General features: G+C 39.8%; 1 protein-coding gene across 3 annotated transcripts in view; it reads left to right on the forward strand.

Moving 5' to 3' along the window:
* The window catches only part of PFKP (phosphofructokinase, platelet), an 88,169-nt gene that overhangs the window by 55,542 nt on the left and 11,253 nt on the right, over positions 1–21,374 (forward strand). For 2 of the 3 annotated variants that reach the window (XM_087712525.1, XM_087712522.1), the window contains exons 10-17: positions 1,780–1,905; positions 3,082–3,146; positions 3,978–4,047; positions 6,306–6,452; positions 9,410–9,480; positions 9,994–10,081; positions 12,013–12,165; positions 19,973–20,137. In XM_087712525.1, the coding sequence (XP_087568651.1) occupies positions 1,780–1,905; positions 3,082–3,146; positions 3,978–4,047; positions 6,306–6,452; positions 9,410–9,480; positions 9,994–10,081; positions 12,013–12,165; positions 19,973–20,137 (885 nt within the window). Of the gene's footprint in view, positions 1–1,779; positions 1,906–3,081; positions 3,147–3,977; positions 4,048–6,305; positions 6,453–9,409; positions 9,481–9,993; positions 10,082–12,012; positions 12,166–17,488; positions 17,636–19,972; positions 20,138–21,374 lie in introns of all 3 variants that reach the window. The other variant, XM_087712523.1, reaches the window with a different exon arrangement.

The raw sequence follows: 21,374 nt of genomic DNA on the forward strand, positions 1-21,374 counted from the left end.
TCTATATTTTGAGCCATGGTAGAAATTAATTGAAAAATGTTAGAACTTAGGTCATGACCTAAGGGCTATGGTTAAATTTCCATTCAGCTATTTCTATTCAGTTGGAAAGATCCATCCTTCCTTCCTTCCTTCCTTCCTTCCTTCCTTCCTTCCTTCCTTCCTTCCTTCCTTCCTTCCTTTTTCCTTTCCACCCCCTCTCTCCCTCCTTCCCTTGCTTAATTTTGAACATAAAAGCAAAATCTCCATTATTAATAATTATAATTATATTAATTATTAATGATAATTATTAAAAATAATTTTTAATAATGAAAATAATGAAAAATAGAAGGGAAAAATCCATCCCTAAAAACAGAATAAAGAAATAATTTCTACTACCTTTGGTATATGAAATTAGGAAAATTGTCTTCTTTTGGAGAAATGAAGCTATGGGAAGTCTTTCCAAGTTCTATAGTTAGATAATTATCCTATAAAAGTTAGATATGCTCAGTTTAAAAGAAAGTAAAGGAAATGGAAATATTAAAAATTCTCTTAGGCAAATTATACTTTCAAACGTATTCATATTTTTGTAGCCATAACATGAGAATGGTCAGTCTAAAGAGGTCCATAAGTGGCTCATTCATGAAAAAGTCTCCTTGGAGTCAAAAGGGGAGAGAAGTAGAGGCAGACCCCAAAGTAGAGGGGTTGGTTGCAATTTGGGATTAGGGTTAGAGTTAGAACCATCTGTTCCATCTTTACTTGACTCTAATATGCATACATAGAGTCTCATACAATGACCTAGGAAATTAGAGTGAATCCCCAGAATTGGGTAAGGCTGAGAGCTTCAAGAAATTGGATGAGTTACAAAATAGGTCAATACTTGGAATAGTATTAGAAGATTTGGGGTTATCTCCCTACTAGATATGAGCCTTGAACAAATCTAGGTTCTTTCAAAGAGATATTTAATATAGATGGGTGTTCTGACCCCCCCCCCCCTCCGTACGGTGAACCACGTCGACAGAAGATTACTGCTAGCCAATTTATTCACAGTAAATTAACACACCGACAAGGCTTTGGCAGCAACCCAGACTTCCACAGATAAGAAATACGCACAAGAGCTTCTCCAGCTTTAGTATAACGGTTGTATCCTGCAAAAGGTCTCCTCCCAAAGGCTCTTCTTATATACTCTCTTGGGAGGAGCCTAATCACAACCATCTGGTCCCAATTATCTTCTATATCTCTGTAGTTGCTGCCGGCGCTTATCTGCCCGTCTTTGCCTGGCATCAGGGACCAATTCCCTTAGCTCCTCCCCACTGCTCCAGGGCCTGATGTCTTCATCACTGGTCTAGGGCCTGACATCAGGGACAAACTCCCTTGGCTTTCACTGCTGCTCCATGCCTCAGGCGCCTCCTGGTGGCCAACCAGCCTCTCTGGTTCCTGCTCAGAGTCTGAACCCTGTCCAGGGTCCTCCACATCTTCCAGAGCCGACTCATAGGGTCCCTCGCTATCGGAGTCTGTAGGCAGCTCCAACAGCTCCTGCTGGGCCATAACAGATGGGGACCCACATAATTAAATAGACACCCCTTGGTCAACTCTAGTATCATACTTTGTTATCTTGAAGGTTTCCTAGCCTTTAAAGGACTCACTCGATTATGTGCTGATAATAATTGATATCCCTGTCTTCTTAATTTGATCTTTTTTAAGATGGGCTTCATAGGGGACTGTTGGCATGCTTAAAAATTATCCACCACCAGGTGTTCTAATACCTATAAAAGAACCATTCATTGGTTTGGTTTTTTACAGGCCAGCCGCATGGGTGTGGAGGCCGTCCTTGCTCTTCTGGAAGCGACACCTGAAACGCCTGGATGTGTGGTGACCCTCTCTGGGAACCTGGCTGTCCGCCTGCCTTTAATGGAGTGTGTTCAAATGGTGAGTTTCCGCAAGGAAGTGGCCGCATTAATTTGTTAGTATGATCTAGCAATCAGTAGCCTGCTTGGAGCACTAGCAACGACGTAAGAGAAATGCTTATCAGCACTGCGGACAATCAACTCCAGTCAGTCTTACAATAGAAGTAAGTAAATGGACTGAATTGCTGATGGAAGTTTGATAGCAAACGGGTGTTGGATTGTGATATCCCAGAGGCCTTGTTCTTCTTGTTTGTTTTGGCATACCAGAGTATTTGTACACTCACGTGAGCATGTATTATATCATGGTTATATAGAGTGGCTAAAATCATTCTTGGTGCTCCAAGCTTCCACAGTAAAATGAATCAGGAGCATTCCTTGGGATGCAATATATTAATACACGATTTCAAAGAATCTGCCTTCACTTGTTTGCTTTTGTATTTTAAATATCAGCCCTAATTTACACAACTATTGAACCAAGTCTAGTTTGTCCACAAAAGAATGAGTCAAATAAACAGCTACATGTGTAAAACCATGTAGATTGCTAATAAGACAACATTTGTACTACAGGTAGTCCTCAACTTATAACCATTTGTTTAGTGACTATTCAAATGCACAATGTCATTGTTAAACTGAGTTCTGTTTTTCACATTTACAACTGTTGCATCATCCCAAGGTCATATGATCAAAATCCAAACACTTGACAACTGGTTCATATTTACAACAGCTGCAGTGTGCTAGAATCGCATGGCACATTGCAACTGTTCAGAAATATGCGACCTTGTGACAAGCAAAGTTAATGGGGAAGCCAGATTCACTTAACGTCCGTGTTAGTCACTTCAGTGATTCACTTAACAACTGTGGCAAGGGAGGTCATAAAATGGGGCAAAATTCACTTAATAAATCTCTCACTTAGCAACAGAAATGTTTGGGTTCAGTTGTGGTCATGAATCAAGGATTAACTATAATGTTATGTACAGCCTTTTGAATAGGTCTACATTATTATAAGAGTCTTACACGTTGGGATAAACGTATGAGAAAATTGCATTGTAATCCATCAAAATTGTTTAAAATTCAATTGCTTAATCCCATTTGTGGAACGGCAGCGACAGCCCACTCACTTTCTATTCTTGGACCTTACTTTGAGGGATGTTATTCTTACCTTACGTGTGATTCGTTTTTGTTTTCCCTAATTCCCAAGACTCAAGATGTACAGAAAGCTATGGATGAAAGGAGATTCCAAGATGCAGTAGAACTCCGTGGAAGGTGCGACATTGTTATTTTTTTAAATCTTCTGGCAGAAATTGTTGGGTTGCTTTCCAATGTACAGTGTTGGCTAATTATATCAAAGGCCTCCACCAAAATAAGAGATAGTGGAGATAGCATGACTGCTGCTAGTTAAGAGTCTCCAGATTGACACCCAGAATGCACCAAGGATGTCTAGAGGCTTTCTTTTTTGAAAGCATATGATATGAAATTGCTATTGCCAGGTTTCAAAATGTTATATAATTCTAGCTGTCTGTCATAGGGGCAGATTACTGTTCTTCCAATCTAACAATCTTTTTGGGCAAGATAATAAATTCTCTCTGCAGTGCCTATTCCCTCCTCCCACTTTTATTTTAAAGAAATAAATTCTCTTATATTATATGAAAATGGTGGAATACCGAACGAAATAGGCTAAGTGTGATCTGTGCATTTGCAATATGAGAAGATTTGGGACATTTCATTTACTTTTCATTAATTGTTTGCAGATGTGAATATAAAGATTTCTTTTTAAAAAAATCATGACGAATTGTATAATGGCATTTATCCCCTGCAGAAACCGTTGTCTTCTGAGGGAGGGACATCATTTTAAGGAGTTGAGACTCAATGCATTTTTAGAATACCAGACATAGGAAAGATGACAAACTTATATATAAAAAATGGCCTGATTAATCATTGCATTTGTTCATAGTTTATTTATTTATCTATTTAATTATTTATCATAGCTATATCAACTTAAATAATTATTTTATGTTGACATAAAAATACAATGCCACTATATTTCCCAGTCATGCTATGAAAAGGATAACAAAATGAGAATTTTGTTTTTTATAGGAGTTTTACCAACAACTTGAATACCTACAAACTCTTGTCTAACAAAAAAACAGAAGGCGAACTGCCTAAGGTACAATTCATAAAGTCCTTGCCTTCGTTGTGTTATTTCTCATTTTGGGTTGCTTGCTAATTGTTTGCAATTGTATTAGAAAAGGAAACAAATTAAGAGTTTAGCAAAAGAAAAAAAACAACAGCAAAACATTGTTTTGACAGACTAATTGCAGGGTTAGGGTGTACCTTCCCATATTTAAGAAAGTCCACTGAATCAAGGTGAGGATATTGCTGAAATAGACTTAATTTGGTAGGTATCATGTAAATGCAATAACATGCATAATGCAAATGACATTGATTACAATGGAATTTGGGTTGCTACTTCATTGTACTAAAATCTGGTAAAATGAGATTTCAAGAGTTCTTGTAAATGATAAGAGGACAGAGGGAAAGGCTTTGGGGGGAAAAGTCCCTATAGACCCTCGGTGGTAAGATAAGAGGCCTGTGCCCCAGAAAGTAACTTGAGATAATGTCTTAGACAAGCTCTTCTCTGTTTCCCATAAAGGAGAAGATAGGAAAGGGGAAGCACATTCAGATCTGCAAGGTTATAACTGTTACAACAAAAATAATCTTGATTTGCAGGGCGTTGGCTTATTATCTGGTCTATCTTCTAAGGCTGACATAAATATTTTCTGTTCTTATTATTATGCACCACCTAGTCCCAGACTTTGACAGATATAGTGTTTAAGTATTGGAAATTAGATAAATAAATAAATAAATACTGTAGAATTTTGTAGATTTAGAAATTACTGTATAATTTAATTAACCCTTTAGACCAGCTATCAATTTTGGAAATGAGACTGCATCTTAAAAATGATCATGGGATTCTTTTTGAAAGTTTTTGGATGATAATTTAAAAAAACTTTAGCTGTATTAAGCGGTATGAATTTTACCTCTTAGGGTAAATGAATGTTCACATCTGTGAACCTGCAACCTTCTAAATAAGGTTAATGTTGAAGCTTTATATGCAAATTTTCCCATGGTGGATTGGAGTAAAATGTTATATGCCTTAAAAGCAGCATCCTGATTAATCCACTAATTTAATTGGTTGTGTTGTTAAATAGCAATTTAAAATCAGATGCTAGTCAGTTCAAAGTACATCTGGTTACAGCATACTATTTTTGCTTATAGTCTAGGTAAGTAGGAAATACTAGTGCAGTGGGTTCTCAACCTGTGAGTCGAGACCCCTTTGAGGGTCGAGCGACCCTTTCACAGGGGTCGCCTAAGACCATTGGAAAACACATATTTCAAAAAAATACGGAAAACATAAAATAATTTTATGGTTGGGGATCACCACAACATGAGGAACTGTATTAAAGGGTCGCGGCATTAGGAAGGTTGAGGCCCACTGTACTAGTGGGTGGAGTTTGGTGTAAAAATTTTCTGTTCTCTTTAACAAGTCGGTATAACTTGTCATTTTTTAAAAAAATCAAATATCTTTACAAGCTTTTAATCTTGTATCTGGAGGTTTTTAAACTAAATATTTAAAGATCACCTTATGTTTTTTTAGAACTTTGTAGATTTGGCCACTAACATTTAGGAAACAATCTTTCAAGAATTGTGTTTTCAATGGAAATAAGGATTGAGGTGCACATACAGCAATATCTCTGAATAAATACATTACAGCAAATAATGATAGGTTGACTTTTTACATTGGATAAAAAGTCTCCAGAGCACAATGTGATATTTTTCATTGGATATATTGCTGATAGTAAAACTTGGTTTATTGCTGGGCAAAAAAGCTTTATGGATGTGGATTGAATGACAGGTTTGTAGGCAGCATTTAATGATTTGCTGTTTTATCATGTTTAGTTATCTGCTATTTTTCAGCACAATATAGTGATTGCATGTGAAAGGATGCAGTCGCTTTTAGGAGGATAGGTGTGATGCTTGCTTTTTGATGTTTATTTTATTTTAAGAAAATATTTCTTCCTTTGTGTATGTATTAGCTACATTAAAATCAACACTGGCACTCACATCAGTTGTGTTACATTACTTGCTTTTCTGTTTTTCTAAAATAAAGCTTAGGTAGTTAGAGTCTTCTTGAAGCAGAAATGAGTGTAGGGCTAATGGGATTATTATAACAACTCGGATGTAAAAAAAACAACTCTCAGGTTTTCTAAGATTTGGAGACTGCTTTTAATTGCTTACACCCAGAATTGTTTTAAGTGTCTGAATTCAAACATAAAAAACTTCATTTTTTAAAAAAATTTGAGTTATCCCACTGTGCCTTGTGAATTCTGTTTTATTTCAAAAACCTTGCCACTTCTTCTGCAGAGCAATTTCACTGTCGCTGTGCTGAATGTGGGGGCTCCAGCAGCTGGGATGAATGCTGCTGTCCGTTCTGCAGTGAGACTTGGGATCACCGAAGGACACAAAATGTTAGCTGTCACTGATGGCTTTGAAGGCTTTTCTAGAGGGCAGGTTGGTATTTCCTATATTTGTCTGATGTCACAGTTTTATGGGAAGTAGTCTCAACAGGAAGATACACCTGGCCAGCCTCGACTCGGGTCAAAACTTGCCACGTTAGAACTTGGGATGGTAAACCCTCTTCCTCAGGCTATCCCAGGGTTGAAAGGTAGATAAGAACTCATAGGAATATAAGCAGCATCTTGTTCCTGGATCTTTTGACCCATCTTCTGTCAGCGACCAACCAGTTGTTCAAGGAAGCCAACTGGTCTCCCAGCAAAAGATCTCTAGGGACAGTCACACTGCCACCAAGGTCAATAGCCATTGATCTCCATGAGTTCCATGAATTGGTCCAGCCATGTTTTGGGAAAGGTGGCAAAGGCATTTCCATATTGTTGCCAAGAAAACTGGATGGCTGTATCTACACGGCCATAGGGAGGAGTCAAGGGAGCCTTCACCTTTACCTTTTAGATAGAAATCATAAGAGTTCCCATTATAGCAATAGCAATAGACCTATGTACGACCACTGTGCTTTACAGCCCTCTCTAAGTGGGTCACAGAGTCAGCCCAATTGCCCCCAACAATCTGGACCCTCATTTTACCCAACTCAGAAGGATGGGAGGCTGAGTCAACCTTGAGCCGCTCAGGATTGAATTCCTGGATAGCTAATAGTCTGTAAGAGTTTGTTGCAGAAATCAAACCCAGAAAGCACATACAGGTAACTGATTCAGCAGGATTCATTAACTTCTTTTTATATACATAACAACACATGAGACATATATACAATACCAAGTGTGGTTCTTCCAATATGGTAGAGAGGAGGGATTGGTTTTAGTTCAGCGGACTAGTTTTAGCTTTCAGTACAGACTCAAAGCTAAACAGCTAAGCCACGCCCAGGCTCCAAAGTGTTTCAGCTCTTATTGGCTGACCTTATTACTAAGCCCTATTCCAGTTCATAAATATATCTACTCTGACATAGTCCTTTTCAGAAGAGCAAGAGGTAGCAGTATTCCTCATTGGACACAATTGATATATTAAGAGAATGTAACAACACGTTTTAGAGATGGATATTTTATGGCCTTTATCACCTTTTCCATGACAGATATTCAGGATATTAATATACATGGGTTGGGAAACTAAGGCCCAATGCACCATGGCATCATCAAAGCTTCTACTGAATGCCTATGATAATATCTGCTATCATTTTGGGAGTTTGAATCCAATATCTGGAATACCTTAAGTTGGGAAAAGCTGAAACATAAGAACAATGAGGTTGGAAGATATGACATGTAAAGGGATATATCCCATTTTCATTTAGCTTTTAAAGAACTCTCTTCTAATATTATGGTTTTCCTTGCTTTAGAAAAAGTGTTTGCTTCGTGAATGCTTGGTGAGAAATCTTTGGTATCAGATTGCGTATATTGTTCAGCTGCCACATGAAGGCTGATTGTATTACATGGAGATAAGAACCCTAGCTGAGTAGCTACAGACAAAAGCCAGTTCTATCACAGTATCTGTCGTCACATTGGGTTTTAGTATTTTCCACCGAGAAGGTGTTTATGACATGAAATGCATAGGGCGGATTCAAGTCTAAGACTTCCAATCCAGCAGATTTACAGAGCCTTAAAATACCTTCAATTTAAAAGAAAGTCGATTGCTAAGTCAGTTAACTATTATAATTGTTTAGTTGTTTCATTGCAACATTTCTCCATCCCTTTATCACATTGTGATAATGGCTAGAAACTGCAGGATTTAATTCCAAAGTCCTTGAGTTAGCAATAGAAAAGGCATTTAGACTTACATACTGCTTTACAGTGCTTTACAGCCAGTGGTGGGATCTAGCCAGTTCTCACCTATTCGGGAGACCTGATTGTTAACTTTCTAAGCAGTTCGGAGAACTGGTTGTTGGAAGAAATCTCCATTTGTTTTTGTTTTTTCCCATGACTGGGCAAATCCTGTAAGGAGGGCATGAAGGAAACATTCTGGTGCTTCTAGCCTAATCTTTATTGCCCTGCTTACAGAAACTGCCTCTCCAGTTAACCCTTATTACATTGTAACAGCTAAGGCAAAGCGCCCGTTGATGTGAGTCATGTTGGCCACGCCCACCCAATCACATGACCACCGAGGCCCGCCTACCCAGCTGGTCATTAGGGCAGAGAACTGGTTGTTAAATTATTTGAATCCCACCACTGTTTACAGCCCTCTTACGCAGTTTACATCATCAGCTTATTGCATCCAACAATTTGGGTCCTCATTTTACCGACCGATGGAAGACTGAATCAACCTTGAGCCGGGTGAGATTTGAGCTGCCAAATTGCAAGCAGGCTCATGTCTTGCCCAGTCTTCTTTTGGGCACAAATGGTGATTGATGATCAGGAAGCCTAAAAGAGTCTAATTTATTCCAGCTAATCTGAAAAGCACTCCTGTAGATATGATTGTTTTTAACCAAATTACTTAAAATTACCCAAGGAAGTGGCAGAATCACTCATAAGACTGTCTAATTTGTCTCCATTTTGCTCTGCTTTTCAGAATAAAGGCATATAAGCTTTTGTGCAATTGATCTGGACTTCTTAGCTTTTTTACTTGCTCCAATTTAATTAAAAGCTACTGTTTGATTTAGAATCCCATAAACTAAGCGGCTTTACAGCCTTCCCTCATGCTTTGTGTAAGCTGTCACCGAGTTAATGACTTTTTTTAGATTTGATAGTTGGAAAGAGGAGTTTAGCATATACTGGAAACTGCATATACAGTTGCACCATGAACATATTAGAATTGCATTTGAGTCAAATTATGGCAACTGTGTCACAATGTGTTTGCATTGCACTTCATGATATCTTTGGCTCAAATGACATAGCTTCCAGGCTTAAATTGGATTTTTGTCATCCATTGCAGAAACACATATATCTTCAGTTATGTCAGCAATATAATTATAATTTAATCAGCACATATTTTTTTGTTGTTCTGACTCATAGATTAAAGAAATCATGTGGGGAGACGTTGGAGGTTGGACTGGCCAAGGAGGGTCAATTCTTGGCACCAAACGGTAATTCAACAGTATTATATATTATCTATCTAGAAATTAAAAAGGCAATAGTAGACATACCCCGAAATTACCAAACAGTTGAACAGAACAGATTTAACCATTGGCTGATCAAAGGGAAATGGAGGTATAAGCCTGGTTTGTTTGTTTGTTTGTTTCTCTCTCTCTCTCTCTTTCCTCCCTCCCTCCTCCTCCCTTCCTCCCTCCCTTCCTTCTTTCCTTCCTCCCTCTCTTTCTTTCTTTCTTTTTCCTTCCTTTCTTCCTTCCTTTCTTTCTTTCATCTTTCTTTCTTTTTTGTATCTGTCAATTTCAATCAATGACTGAGTAACTTACAATTTTAAAAAATTACCACAGTTAAAACTATAAAAACATTTCAGGGTCATTTTAAAACAATTTATATCCTTTTCAATATATAGTTATGCCTCAAGTGAGATGAGAAATCAAATGTATATTTAATTTTACCCTGTAGATATTCCTGATTGTCTTGTTTTTGTTTTTGTTTTTTAATTATTTTAGTACACTCCCTGGAAAGGTTCTGGAGAAAATTGCAGAACAAGTGCGGGCCCATAACATCAACGCTCTCCTTGTCATTGGTGGCTTTGAGGTATATGATTTTGCTTTCCTCCCCTCTCTTCTAAATTCTTGCTGACAATTAGGCATTACATTAAACAAACCATGGCTTAAGGCATTCTGAATCCTTCTGTTGAATGGGCTTTGGAAAAATACTGTATTCTATATTTGGTGTTACACATTGTGGCATGATGTAGAAGCACTGATACAGAAGTGGCGAAATGGCCTTGAGTTTCATTGGCAGCCTCATGTTACGGTAGCATCAATTAAAAAAAATAATCATTACGTTAACTAAATTTGTCCCATTTGATCTCACTGCATTAAGCCATCGATTAAACTGTATGCCTGCTCAGGAGTACACACTCCATTTTTAAAAGTTAATACATAACTCTGGAAGCCCTGTTTTTAAAATACTCTTTTATTTAGGTGGTTAACTGAATCCATGATTGAATAGAAAATTGGGCTGTTTTTCACTCTCCCTGGGCTTCAGGAAAACCTCCAGAGCCTGGGGATGGTGAAAAGCAGGCTCAACAGGCCAACTGGAAATATAGAAATGACCCGTTTCCGCCTTTGGGAGGCCCTCTGGGGGCCCAGGGGAAGCCATTTTCGCCCTCCACGGGCTTCAGGAAAGCCTCAGGAAAGCCATTTTCGCCTGGTGCACCAGTTGCGACCCTGCCTGAATCGGGAGGCACTCACAACAGTCACTCGGGCCCTTGTGACCTCTAGGCTGGAATACTGCAACGTGCTCTACATGGGGCTGCCCTTGAAGAGCATCCGGCGACTTCAGCTGGTACAGAACGCGGCCGCGCGGGTGATTGTGGGTGCACCGCGGTTCACCCACATAACACCTATCCTCCGCGAGCTGCGCTGGCTACCTGTCGATCTCCGGATGCGCTTCAAGGTGCTATTAGTCACCCATAAAGCCCTGCATGGTAGTGGATCTGGATACTTGAGAGACCGCCTCCTGCCAATCACCTCCCTGCGACCAATTAGATCACACAGGTTGGGCCTCCTCCGTATTCCATCGGCCAGCCAGTGTCGGCTGGCAACTACAAGGAGGAGGGCCTTCTCAGTAGTAGCCCCGACCCTTTGGAACGAACTCCCCGTGGAGATTCGTACCCTCACCACCGTCCAGGCCTTCCGCACAGCCCTCAAGAACTGGCTAGCCCGTCAGGCCTGGGGACAAGGATAGTGCCCCTCCCGAATGATGAATGCATGTTGCTTATTGCTTTTATTATGTGTGTCTATGTTATTGTTTGTACTTCCCCCCCCCTGATTTTATGTGAGCCGCCCTGAGTCCCCTCAGGGAAAAGGGCGGCCTACAAATGTCAATAAAATCAAATCAAAAAAATCAAAAATCTGGAGCCTGGGGAGGCTAAAATACCCCCCCCCATCACGTGGGAGGGGCATGCACACATGCGCAGGTGGGTGGGGTGCATTCCATTGTGGGTCTGGGCACGCGCACACAATAGCGTGCACACACAGAATTTTGGCACACCTTTACAAAAAGGTTAGCCATCGCTCACCCATAGAATTCTTTATATATTGCTATAGTGACTCTACTGCAGATGGACAGTAAATATTAATAGAGGGGGAAAAGATTGAAAAAGGAATCCCTTCTCATGGGGCACAGCACTGTTTTCCTTTTACAACGAATGCCTGCCTGAAATGAAACAGAATTTTGTGCCTGCCTGAAGTGAAACAGAATTTTGTGCCAAAACAGCTGATTACCAGAAATAAAAGGCAGGAAAGCTTATACTCATGAGCCGTGATCCCTCTTTGAAATCACTTCTGATTCCCTGAAAGAAATCATTACTGTACCATCTGTCACCAGCATCTATGTGTGTCCATAGAGAGCCAGACTGGCTGTAAATCCCCACCTCTGTTGCACCATCTACTTCTTTCAATCCAAGTTTTGTTTTTCTTTCCCTTTAATTTTACATAATGTCTATATGTGCCCATCAGGCATACCTGGGACTATTGGAATTGTCTTCAGCCCGGGAGAAATACGAAGCATTCTGTATTCCCATGGTTATGGTTCCCGCGACTGTATCCAACAATGTACCTGGTTCTGATTTCAGCATTGGCGCAGATACAGCTCTGAATACTATCACTGATGTAAGTTTCTCTTTACTTCTGCCTATGTGGTTCACTAACATAACCAGAGATGGTATTCAGCCGGTTTGGACTGGCTCACCTGAAGCAATAGCAGAAATTGCAGGTGGACCTGCTCTGGCTGTATGCCATCCTGTTTAGGCATGTTTTTGAGGCTGGGCATATGAGCGGAAGGCGCATGCATGAGCAAAATGCATGCGTGGAAGGCCAGGTGCATGCGTGAACCGGTGGTAACAAAATGTGAAACCTACTGCTGAACATCCCTGCATGCTACTCAACGCAGCTGGCACTGTAGATCCTCTTAGACCAGAACACTTAAGATTGCATCATAAACCCGACCTACACTTAAAATCACAGGCAAGCAACGCATATCCATACATCCATACATAAGCATGATGTACACATCTATACATGCACACACACAGGTAGTTTGACCAGATTCAGAAAATGTGAAAATTAACATTTTATTTATTTGTTCATAAGAAATGCACGCCCCAGTGTTTGATTCAATATTTGATTTCAGTGAATCTACCTCTGATATTAAAACAATACTGAAATATGCATCAATACAGATAAGGTTTGTTTTTTTAAAGACAACTTACAAAAACATAATTTTTCAGGGGTTATACAAACATTTCTGTCTCCCCCTCCCCCCAGCAATGTAGAATTGGCTTCCCTTTGCTGCTTTCTAATATTTCTATGTTCCAAGCCTAATCTCTAGCCCTGAATTGTCCTGGGAGTCTCCCATTGATGTTAACTCAAGTATAACCCTAATAAATTTTTGGGGTTGAGCAAAGGCTGGCTAGGTGCTGCCACCTTCTGAGATCTCCAAAAACTGGAAGATGATTAAATCCTAGGAAGGAGATGGTTCAGTATCTAAAAATGAATGATCACTATGTCATCTAAAATGGTTTTAGTGTACCAAAATCTCTAGCTTGTTCTATATGATGATCGAAATGCTCCAGTTTGCTTTCCTTAAGTTTCCAATGCAGCTTTGAAGATTGTTACATCCTAAACAACCCTATAAACTTAATAAAATATTAAATGAATAGCAAATCTATTTAGATGGGTATTTCAATAATGTAGTGCTAGGCTTCTACATTTTCACTATTGTAGACAATTCAAAACCAATGTGAGTTTTTAACACTTTTTCCCCCCAGACTTGTCAGATGTAAAGCACAACATTGATGAAAGACAACTCCATAAGTATTATTTTTTTGCATCCTAACAAGAAATTTCTCTGTTTTATAACTAACTAGCTGATAACCCAGCATTGCCGAGGTATTTATTTATAAGGGTAAAATGTCCGGACCAAATGTAATTTCTAATGTTAGATTTTCTCCCTTACCAGAGGGAGCCCCCTTGTGGAGTACTGTGAAACCATTACGATGGCAACTCCATTGCACTGTACAGTAGAAGCCATTTTATGGCAGTACAGTAGAAGCCATTAAAGGCACAACAGACTGTATCTTAACAAAACACACACCCTGATTTGTACAAGGTCACCAAATTAACTTTTCTGCTTAAAGTGTAACTAAAACTAAGTCTCCCAGTTTCCAGCCTTGTGCCTTTACCATTAGATCAAATTGGCTTAGCCAATGTTTTTTATTTTCTCTACCCTCTGGCCTGTCCTTCCTGGATCAAAACAGATGTTTGTTCTCATCTGTTTTTTGGTCTGGCCGCAGCTCTCCTGAAACCAGCTGTTATGCACCAAGCAATTCTTTGCATGGAATATTTTGGGCATGATTTAGCACAGACATTTGGAGACAAACGTTCTAGAAGACAATAATTCCATTTGGCATTTAAGCCTCAGGCCACAGTTTCTGTTGATTCTTCTCTATTTTAGAGACAGTGCATTTTACACAATGTGAATTTTTTTTTAAAAAAAGAATCTCATGACGTTTGAAAGATCAGTTGTGATTTAAGCTTTTTTAGGCTGTAGCTGACAAGGAGAAACAAGAACTCAGAGAGATATTTTTCATTGCCTGAAGCAAAACACCTAACAGCTGTTTAAATAACCCGTTGTCAGTGTATTTACAGGGAGAGGAATAAAAAAAAAGTTAAGATGGGTCAAAAATATGAAAAAGGTGGCCACAACCACACAATTAAGGTCAGGCCCCTTTTAGGGGCAGGGCTTAAAATATTACTGTGACTGCCATCTTGATTTTTTTTTATCCACCCCTGTTAATTATAGTAAATAATTGTGGGGAACTTTGATTCCAGTTCTGGTATAAAAGATTCTCCATTGCCATTTTCATGAAAGCCAAAAATGAATATTGCCTACATGCTTCTTACTGTCCTTCTTTCTCTCACCAATTTTCTTGTCTGTCTTAACTAGTCATTATTACACTTCTGGATTTTCCTTTAATTTTACTGACTAGATTGTAGCTAGAAAAGATGAACTTTTAAAAAACTTTTAGAAAAGAACTTTTAAAAATTCTCTGTTCTGAAGATCAGCCAGACATGCTTCTAATTTCACTATTTTCTGAAATTAGCTATTTGGGTAAGTCCTTGCTCAACATGCTAAGAGATATGGTCATAGGTTTTGATGCCATATGACCATCTTGACTTAACAATGGCAGTTCCAGCTATCCCAGTTGCCCATTGACTTTGCTTATTGGAAGTTGGGAGTGAGGTTTGCAAATTGTGTTCATGTGACCCCAGGATGCTGCCACATCATGACTGTGAATCAGTTTGCCAAATGTCCAAATCATGATCACATAACCATGAGGAGGATGCTGCTATGGCTGCAACTGTGAGGACCCATCATAACCCCCCCCCCTGGTTCATCACATCCTAATTTCCCAAAGATGCTTTTTTCAAGAAACAACTAGACTTTCTAGTTTTTTCTGTGAAGATGTTTTGCTTCTCATCCAAGAAGCTTCAGCTCTGGCTGGATGATGGGGAATGGAAGAATTTATAGTCCTTGCAGACAGCTGGTCATTTGCGTTCTTTTAAAAAGTCATTGAGTCCACTTGAAAGTTTATCCATGTCCTCATGCACTGCCTGAGTAGCACAAATGGGTATGGAGCCTTACATTCCCCACCATCCACCCAGAGCTGAAGAAGCTTTTTGAATGAGAAGCAAAATATCTTCAAAGCAAAACCAGGAATTCCAGTTGCCTCTTGAAAAAAGCATCTTTGGGACAACCATGACTTCGATGACTTAGAATCTCCATAGACAAAACTCCCACCAGTTTTCACCAGCAGTCATTCTCCTGAGAGTTTCAATTCAGGTACACCTGGATGAAGAAAGTCATTTTACTTGTATGAGATGCAAACAGATACCAGGGCAAGTAAAACATTTTGGTGGCTGATCTTACATTGAACGGGAGGAAGCTTGTTAGATTGTAAAATATATTATATGATTAATTCAAGTGTGAATAAATTCTAAAGGAATGACCTGCTGTCTGCAAGGAATATAAATCTTCCCATTTCCCCCCATCCAATCAGAGCTGAAGAAGCTTCTTGGATGAGAAGCAAAATGTCAGAAAGGCCACATAAAACGCTGAGCTCTTTCCTTCAATGCACCTGAGGTTTTTTTTATCTACTCAGAAGGCTATGGCCTGAGAGCCCCTTGTTTATAGCTGCCATGACTGATGAATGAATGGGAGATAGTCACTAGTGCTCTCCAAGAAGCTAAATATGTTAGTTAATGCTTTTAATGTACAAGGGAACAGCAAACCTTTATTTTTTTCAGACTAAAGGGTTTTGAGTGGAGTGAAAGAAATAAAGCAGTAACACACACAATCTTGAAAAATGCCATTTTAATTTGGCAATACCTTTTATTAAGGCCAGACAAACTGGCTGGAAAAAAAAGGATAAGAATTGAAGTGACAGTCTTATGAGATGGCTGGAATGTACAGATAGCATTGGCTGTTGCTAGTGTTCAGTTATAACTATTACTCAGGAAGGATGAAATGGTCTCTCCCTGCAGCCCCAGGAGTGATGGAGAAATAAAAAAGATTGAGGTCTTCCTATCAGAAGAGACCGAAAGCATTTGCCGCACAAAATTAGCAGGTCCTCACTTCAATACTGCAGTTGAAATGTAACTTTCCTTAATGTACAATCTGAATTAACGCTTAAGGTTCAGGTTGAAATGCAGTAAAAGCCACATTGATATGGACAACATGCATTCAACTTTACATAAACCCAAAGACTAAGCATTAGTGACAAATGTATTATGCTCAATATTGCTATTATTTTGCTTTCCCAAATACAAGAAACTACCCTCTCATTGCCTGACCAGAAGTGAAAGGAGAATGTTTTTCTTTTATTAATGCTTATCTTTGGCGTTGTTCTGCTTCCTCCCAACCTCAAAATAAAATGATGGATCTCTTTTTGTCATCTTTGGCATCCATAAATATGAGTGGTGTAGGATAATATTGGTGATGACCATGAATGGCTAGTTGAGCTGTTCTTGGCTTCAAGCATCTTCTCCGAATTATTGGCCTAATCCTAATTCAGTTTAGGAGAAAAGCAAAGTATAAATCAGTTCATTTCTTTCTGATGTGATGCAAAAATGAATGCAAAAATGGATTTTAATTACAAGGGCTCTGTCTTCTGTTACTTTAATCTCTCTCTTGTTGGTATTAACTTCCTACTAATTCCTTCTGATCATCTTCTGTGCTGATGCAAATCCAGCACCCTGTATTTGAGTTGCTGCAAGGACAACAAAAAAAGTGCTTAAAGTCAAGGCTATGGTTTTCCCAGTTGCAGCATATGGCTGTGAAAGCTGGACCATAAGAAAGGCTGAGCACCAAAGAATTGAGGCCTTTGAACTATGGTGCTAGAGAAGACTCCTGCGAGTCCCTTGTACATCAAGGTGATCAAACCGGTCAGTCCTAGAGGAGATCAACTCTGACTGCTCTTTTGAAAGAAGTCAGATCCTGAAGATGAAACTCAAATACTTTGGCCACCTAATGAGTAAGAAGGACTCACTGGAGAAGAGCCTCGTGCTGGGAAAGATGGAGGGCAAAAGAAGAACAGAATGACAAAGAATGAGGTGGCTGGCTGGAGACACTGAAGCAGTATGAGCGAGCTTAAATGGACTCTAGATGATGGTAGAGGACAGGAAGACCTGGAGGAACATTGTCCATGGGGTCACGATGGGTCAGACATGACTTTGCAACTAACAACAACAACAACAAAGGACAGCAAACAAACTCAACAAGCCACATTCTTTATTCAGCAGTGCTGAGGGATCTGCAGCCCTGGCTGGCCAAATTTTTCATTGCCACACACAAGGAGCCACCCTTAGAACATCTTATACCTATCCAGATTTAGCCGTAATATATTACTTACCATGCCTTGTCCCACTGCTTCAGGCCTTTGACAGCTGCTTGATGCTAGCTGAAGCCTGGAGCCGCGGTGAGGGATTTTGCATCCTGATTTGTATCTTGCCTGCAACTATTAGCAATAACATCCCAGGCACTGACTTAAATATTGGTGCTGACATGTCCTTGAATGCCATTGTTTGAGGTAAGAGAGCAAGTATTTTGGCACAGATCTGGGACAACAAGCCAGAATGCTTATACGGAGGACACATGTTCGGAAGCAATTTATGCTTTGTGGTATGGAGGTAAGATCCCAAGATTCCCCCATGTTGGCTTTTCCAGAAAGATTAGCTTGCAGAATCCATTGCTGAGGCGCTATGTCCATAGGGTGGGGCTTAGAACAATATTTCTTAAACTTGGCAGTTTTAAGATGCATGGACTTCAATCCTAGGAGATGTTTTAAAATATATCGATTTCAACTTCCAGAATATGTATAGCAATGGCAATAGCACTTAGATTTATATACTACTTTACAGTGCTTTATAGTCCTCTCTAAGTGGTTTTTACAGAGTCAGCATATTTCCCCCAACAATCTGGGTCCTCGTTTTACCCACCTCAGAAGGATGGAAGACTTGAGCCTGGTGAGATTTCAACTGTCAAATTGCAGGCAGTCAGCAGAAGCAGCCTGCAGTACTGCACTCTAACCACTGCACCACCATGGCTCATTAAGATATATGGACTTCAAGTGTCAGAAGATGCATTAGGTGTGGACTTGTCGGCTGGGGAATTCTGGAACTTAAAGTTCACACATCTGAATGTTGCCCAGTTTGAGAAAGACTGGCTTAGAAGATATATGAAACCTGAAGCAGATAACATGTGCAATTCTGCATGTCCTTTTAGTTCTCCATTGTTAAACAGATGCTTAAGCACATGGCTTTGGAATGAAAAATACCAGTGTGAGCATGTTCACAGAAGGTCCTTCCCTGATCTGTTGGAGCTTCATTTGTTTCTAAAGGGACAAGAGTTCCCACCAGTTCCTCATTTAGACTCTCAGAATGGACAACCATTTTTCTAGAATGACATCTCCTGCTTAAATCTAGAAATCCTCCAAGGTCCCTGCCAACTCTGTTATTCGGGATATGAAGAATAAGTATGAATTTGACATGTGGTTAATGTAGGCCTACTTGAAATGAATCTGCAGCTGGATTTCAATTACTCAACTGGATGCCCGGCTGATTTCCTTGAGCAGCTTTTTCTCCCAGCATTCAAAAGTGCTGTGGACCTTCTTGGTTGTGCTCTACTTAGTTTGCAGAAAGGGAGTTTAGTTTCATAACACCTGGATAATTATTCCAAAACTTCCCAGGATGAACAGACGTTCTCTTCCAGACTTCACTTCTAAAGATTTAGATCTTGACTACTATTTAGAGTGCAGCAATTTCCAAGGATGAAATGCCGGACTCCCACACCAGGCCATTAATTTTCCCCCAAACATTGTTCAAGAGCAAGACAAATGCTTTTTGGAGGTTGAAACTTGAGCCAGAATTGCTGCCCTTTCATTCCCTTTTGAATATTTCAGTGGCTTGTTTGTTTCTGTTTTACAGAGTGTGATTAATCACCCTGTGTTAGAGGACAAGATTTTTGTCTAGCTATCTTAGAGAAACAAGTCAGAGTTTGGTCATTTAGTTGGTTTCTTTTTCTTTTTTTTAAAAAAAAGCCATTTTGTGCCAAGAATTTCATAGTTAACATTATGGGGTGTTTTTTTTTTTAAAAAAAAGTAGTTGGACTGTAAAGGGCCAGGAAGTGAAAGTTAAGCACTTTTAAAATAAATGTCTGCTTCTTTATGTTTTTATAACCTGTCCATAAATGGAATTGTATGTGGTTTACATGATACTATACAACAACTTTCAAAGACAGTGTAGGAAGTTAGTGCTCAACCCTCTCTTAGAAGAATGGAATATCCAAGGAAATATTGAAAGGGCAGAATATTACACTCCCCTGGATAAGAAATGGAGAAACATGCTTTTAGGCAGGAAACAGACTCACTCTTAATAGCCCCACCTTTGTCAATGAGCCATTAAAATGCCTAAGCCAGTCTATTCTACATAACAAAGACCCCCCCTTCAGCTCCAGGGTGATGGGAGACATGGTAGCATTCGCCCTTTACCTATCTCACCACAGGTCACCTGGGAAGAAGCAATGCTCAACCAAACTTGGACTCAAAACACAGCCTAGAGAGTTGCCCCTGCATGTCCCCCTGGGAGTCTGACAACCAATCAGAATACAAGATCAAAGGGCAGAGAGGGCATAAAACCAGGGACTTTCAGCATCTCCCCCTCTTTTTCTTCTTTACTCAACATCTTGAAGCATGTGATCAAATCATGTGGTCCTGTCCCTCATTAAAACCATCTTTCCAAGCAACCTCCATTTTTCCCAGTGTCTTTTTCCCCACTTGGAACTGAACCCAGAGGGACAAATTTCTCCCAACAATTGCAAGCATGTTTTTATGTTAGTCACTAACAGATCTTTTTTCGTTAGACCTGTGACCGAATCAAACTGTCGGCAAGTGGGACGAAACGACGTGTGTTCATCATCGAGACCATGGGAGGCTACTGTGGCTACTTGGCTAACATGGGAGCTTTGGCTGCAGGCGCAGATGCTGCTTATATCTTTGAAGAAAAATTCGACATTCGGGAGCTACAGGTAGGCAATGCCTCCATCTCCTCTTTATTCACACAGGTGGGCTGAGTCCTACTTTCACTTACTACTCTACCCAGGTGGTTCTCAACTTACGCAGTTGAGACCAAAAGTTATGTTGCTAACGGACAGTTGTTAAGCTAGTTTTTACAACCTAGTTTTGCCAATTTTGTTAAGCAAATCTCTGCAGAATGTTAGGTTAGTAACACAGTTGTTAAGCGAATCTGACTTCCCCATTTATTTGCTTGTCAGAAGGTCGCAATAGGTGGCCCTGGGACACTGCAGCTGTCATAAGTATGAGTCAGTTGCCAAGCATCTGAATTTTGATCACATGACCATGGAGGATGCTGCAATGATTATAAGTTTTATAAGATTATAAATTCACTTTTTTCAGTGAACTGTTGTAACTCGAGGACTACCTGTAGTATATTATTATTTGGGTGTTGACAGTTACATTAATCTGCAATATCTACTCCTTTGGTTATATTGGAGCTGATCTGCATCTACAACTCATCAGTTCATAAAATACCCATCAAGTGCTAAGGGTTGTTCATATGGTAAGTGTTATGTGATGACTACTGGAAACTTTCTATTCAGATGATCTTTTAAAATGGTACCGTATTTTTCAGAGTATAAGACGCACCAAGATTTTGGAAAGGCAAATAAAAAAAAGTTTTCCCACTCTACAGACCTCCCAAAAACAGCACATTTTTGCGAAAATGGGCCCATTTTTTGTCAAAAAGGGCATGCATAGCCTTTAGGAGGCTTATAGGGTACTCCTAGGGGCTGGGGGGCAAAAACGAGCAGAAAACAGCTCATTTTTAGCTAATTTTGCCCTCCCCAGACACCAGGAGCACTCTGGAAGCCTCCTAAAGGCTATGCATGGCCATTTAAGGGGACGGGGTTTTGGGAGGCAAAAAATGCTGTGTTCAGTGTATAAGATGCACCCAGATTTTCAACCTCTTTTTTGAGAGAAAAAGGTGCATCTAATACTCCCAAAAATACGGTATATGAATTTTAATTGGTCCAGAATTAGGTGGTGATACAGGTATTACAGGATTAATCCAGAGCTCTGTTATCAGCTGCAGAGGCCTTCAGGAAAGCTTTGCCGGCTACAGATGTTGTTCTTGAAGGCCTCTGACAGCAAAAAGGAGGCTGGGGGCAACGTGTGCAAGTGAGGTCAGTCAGTGGATGACATCTCTCTCTCACACACACACACACATCAGACCTGGTGCCTTTTTTT

The sequence above is a fragment of the Thamnophis sirtalis genome, unplaced genomic scaffold (assembly GCF_051295495.1).
Source record: "Thamnophis sirtalis isolate CommonGarterSnake01/CBP01778 unplaced genomic scaffold, rThaSir2_p1.2 scaffold_4, whole genome shotgun sequence".
Lineage (NCBI taxonomy): Eukaryota > Metazoa > Chordata > Lepidosauria > Squamata > Natricidae > Thamnophis > Thamnophis sirtalis.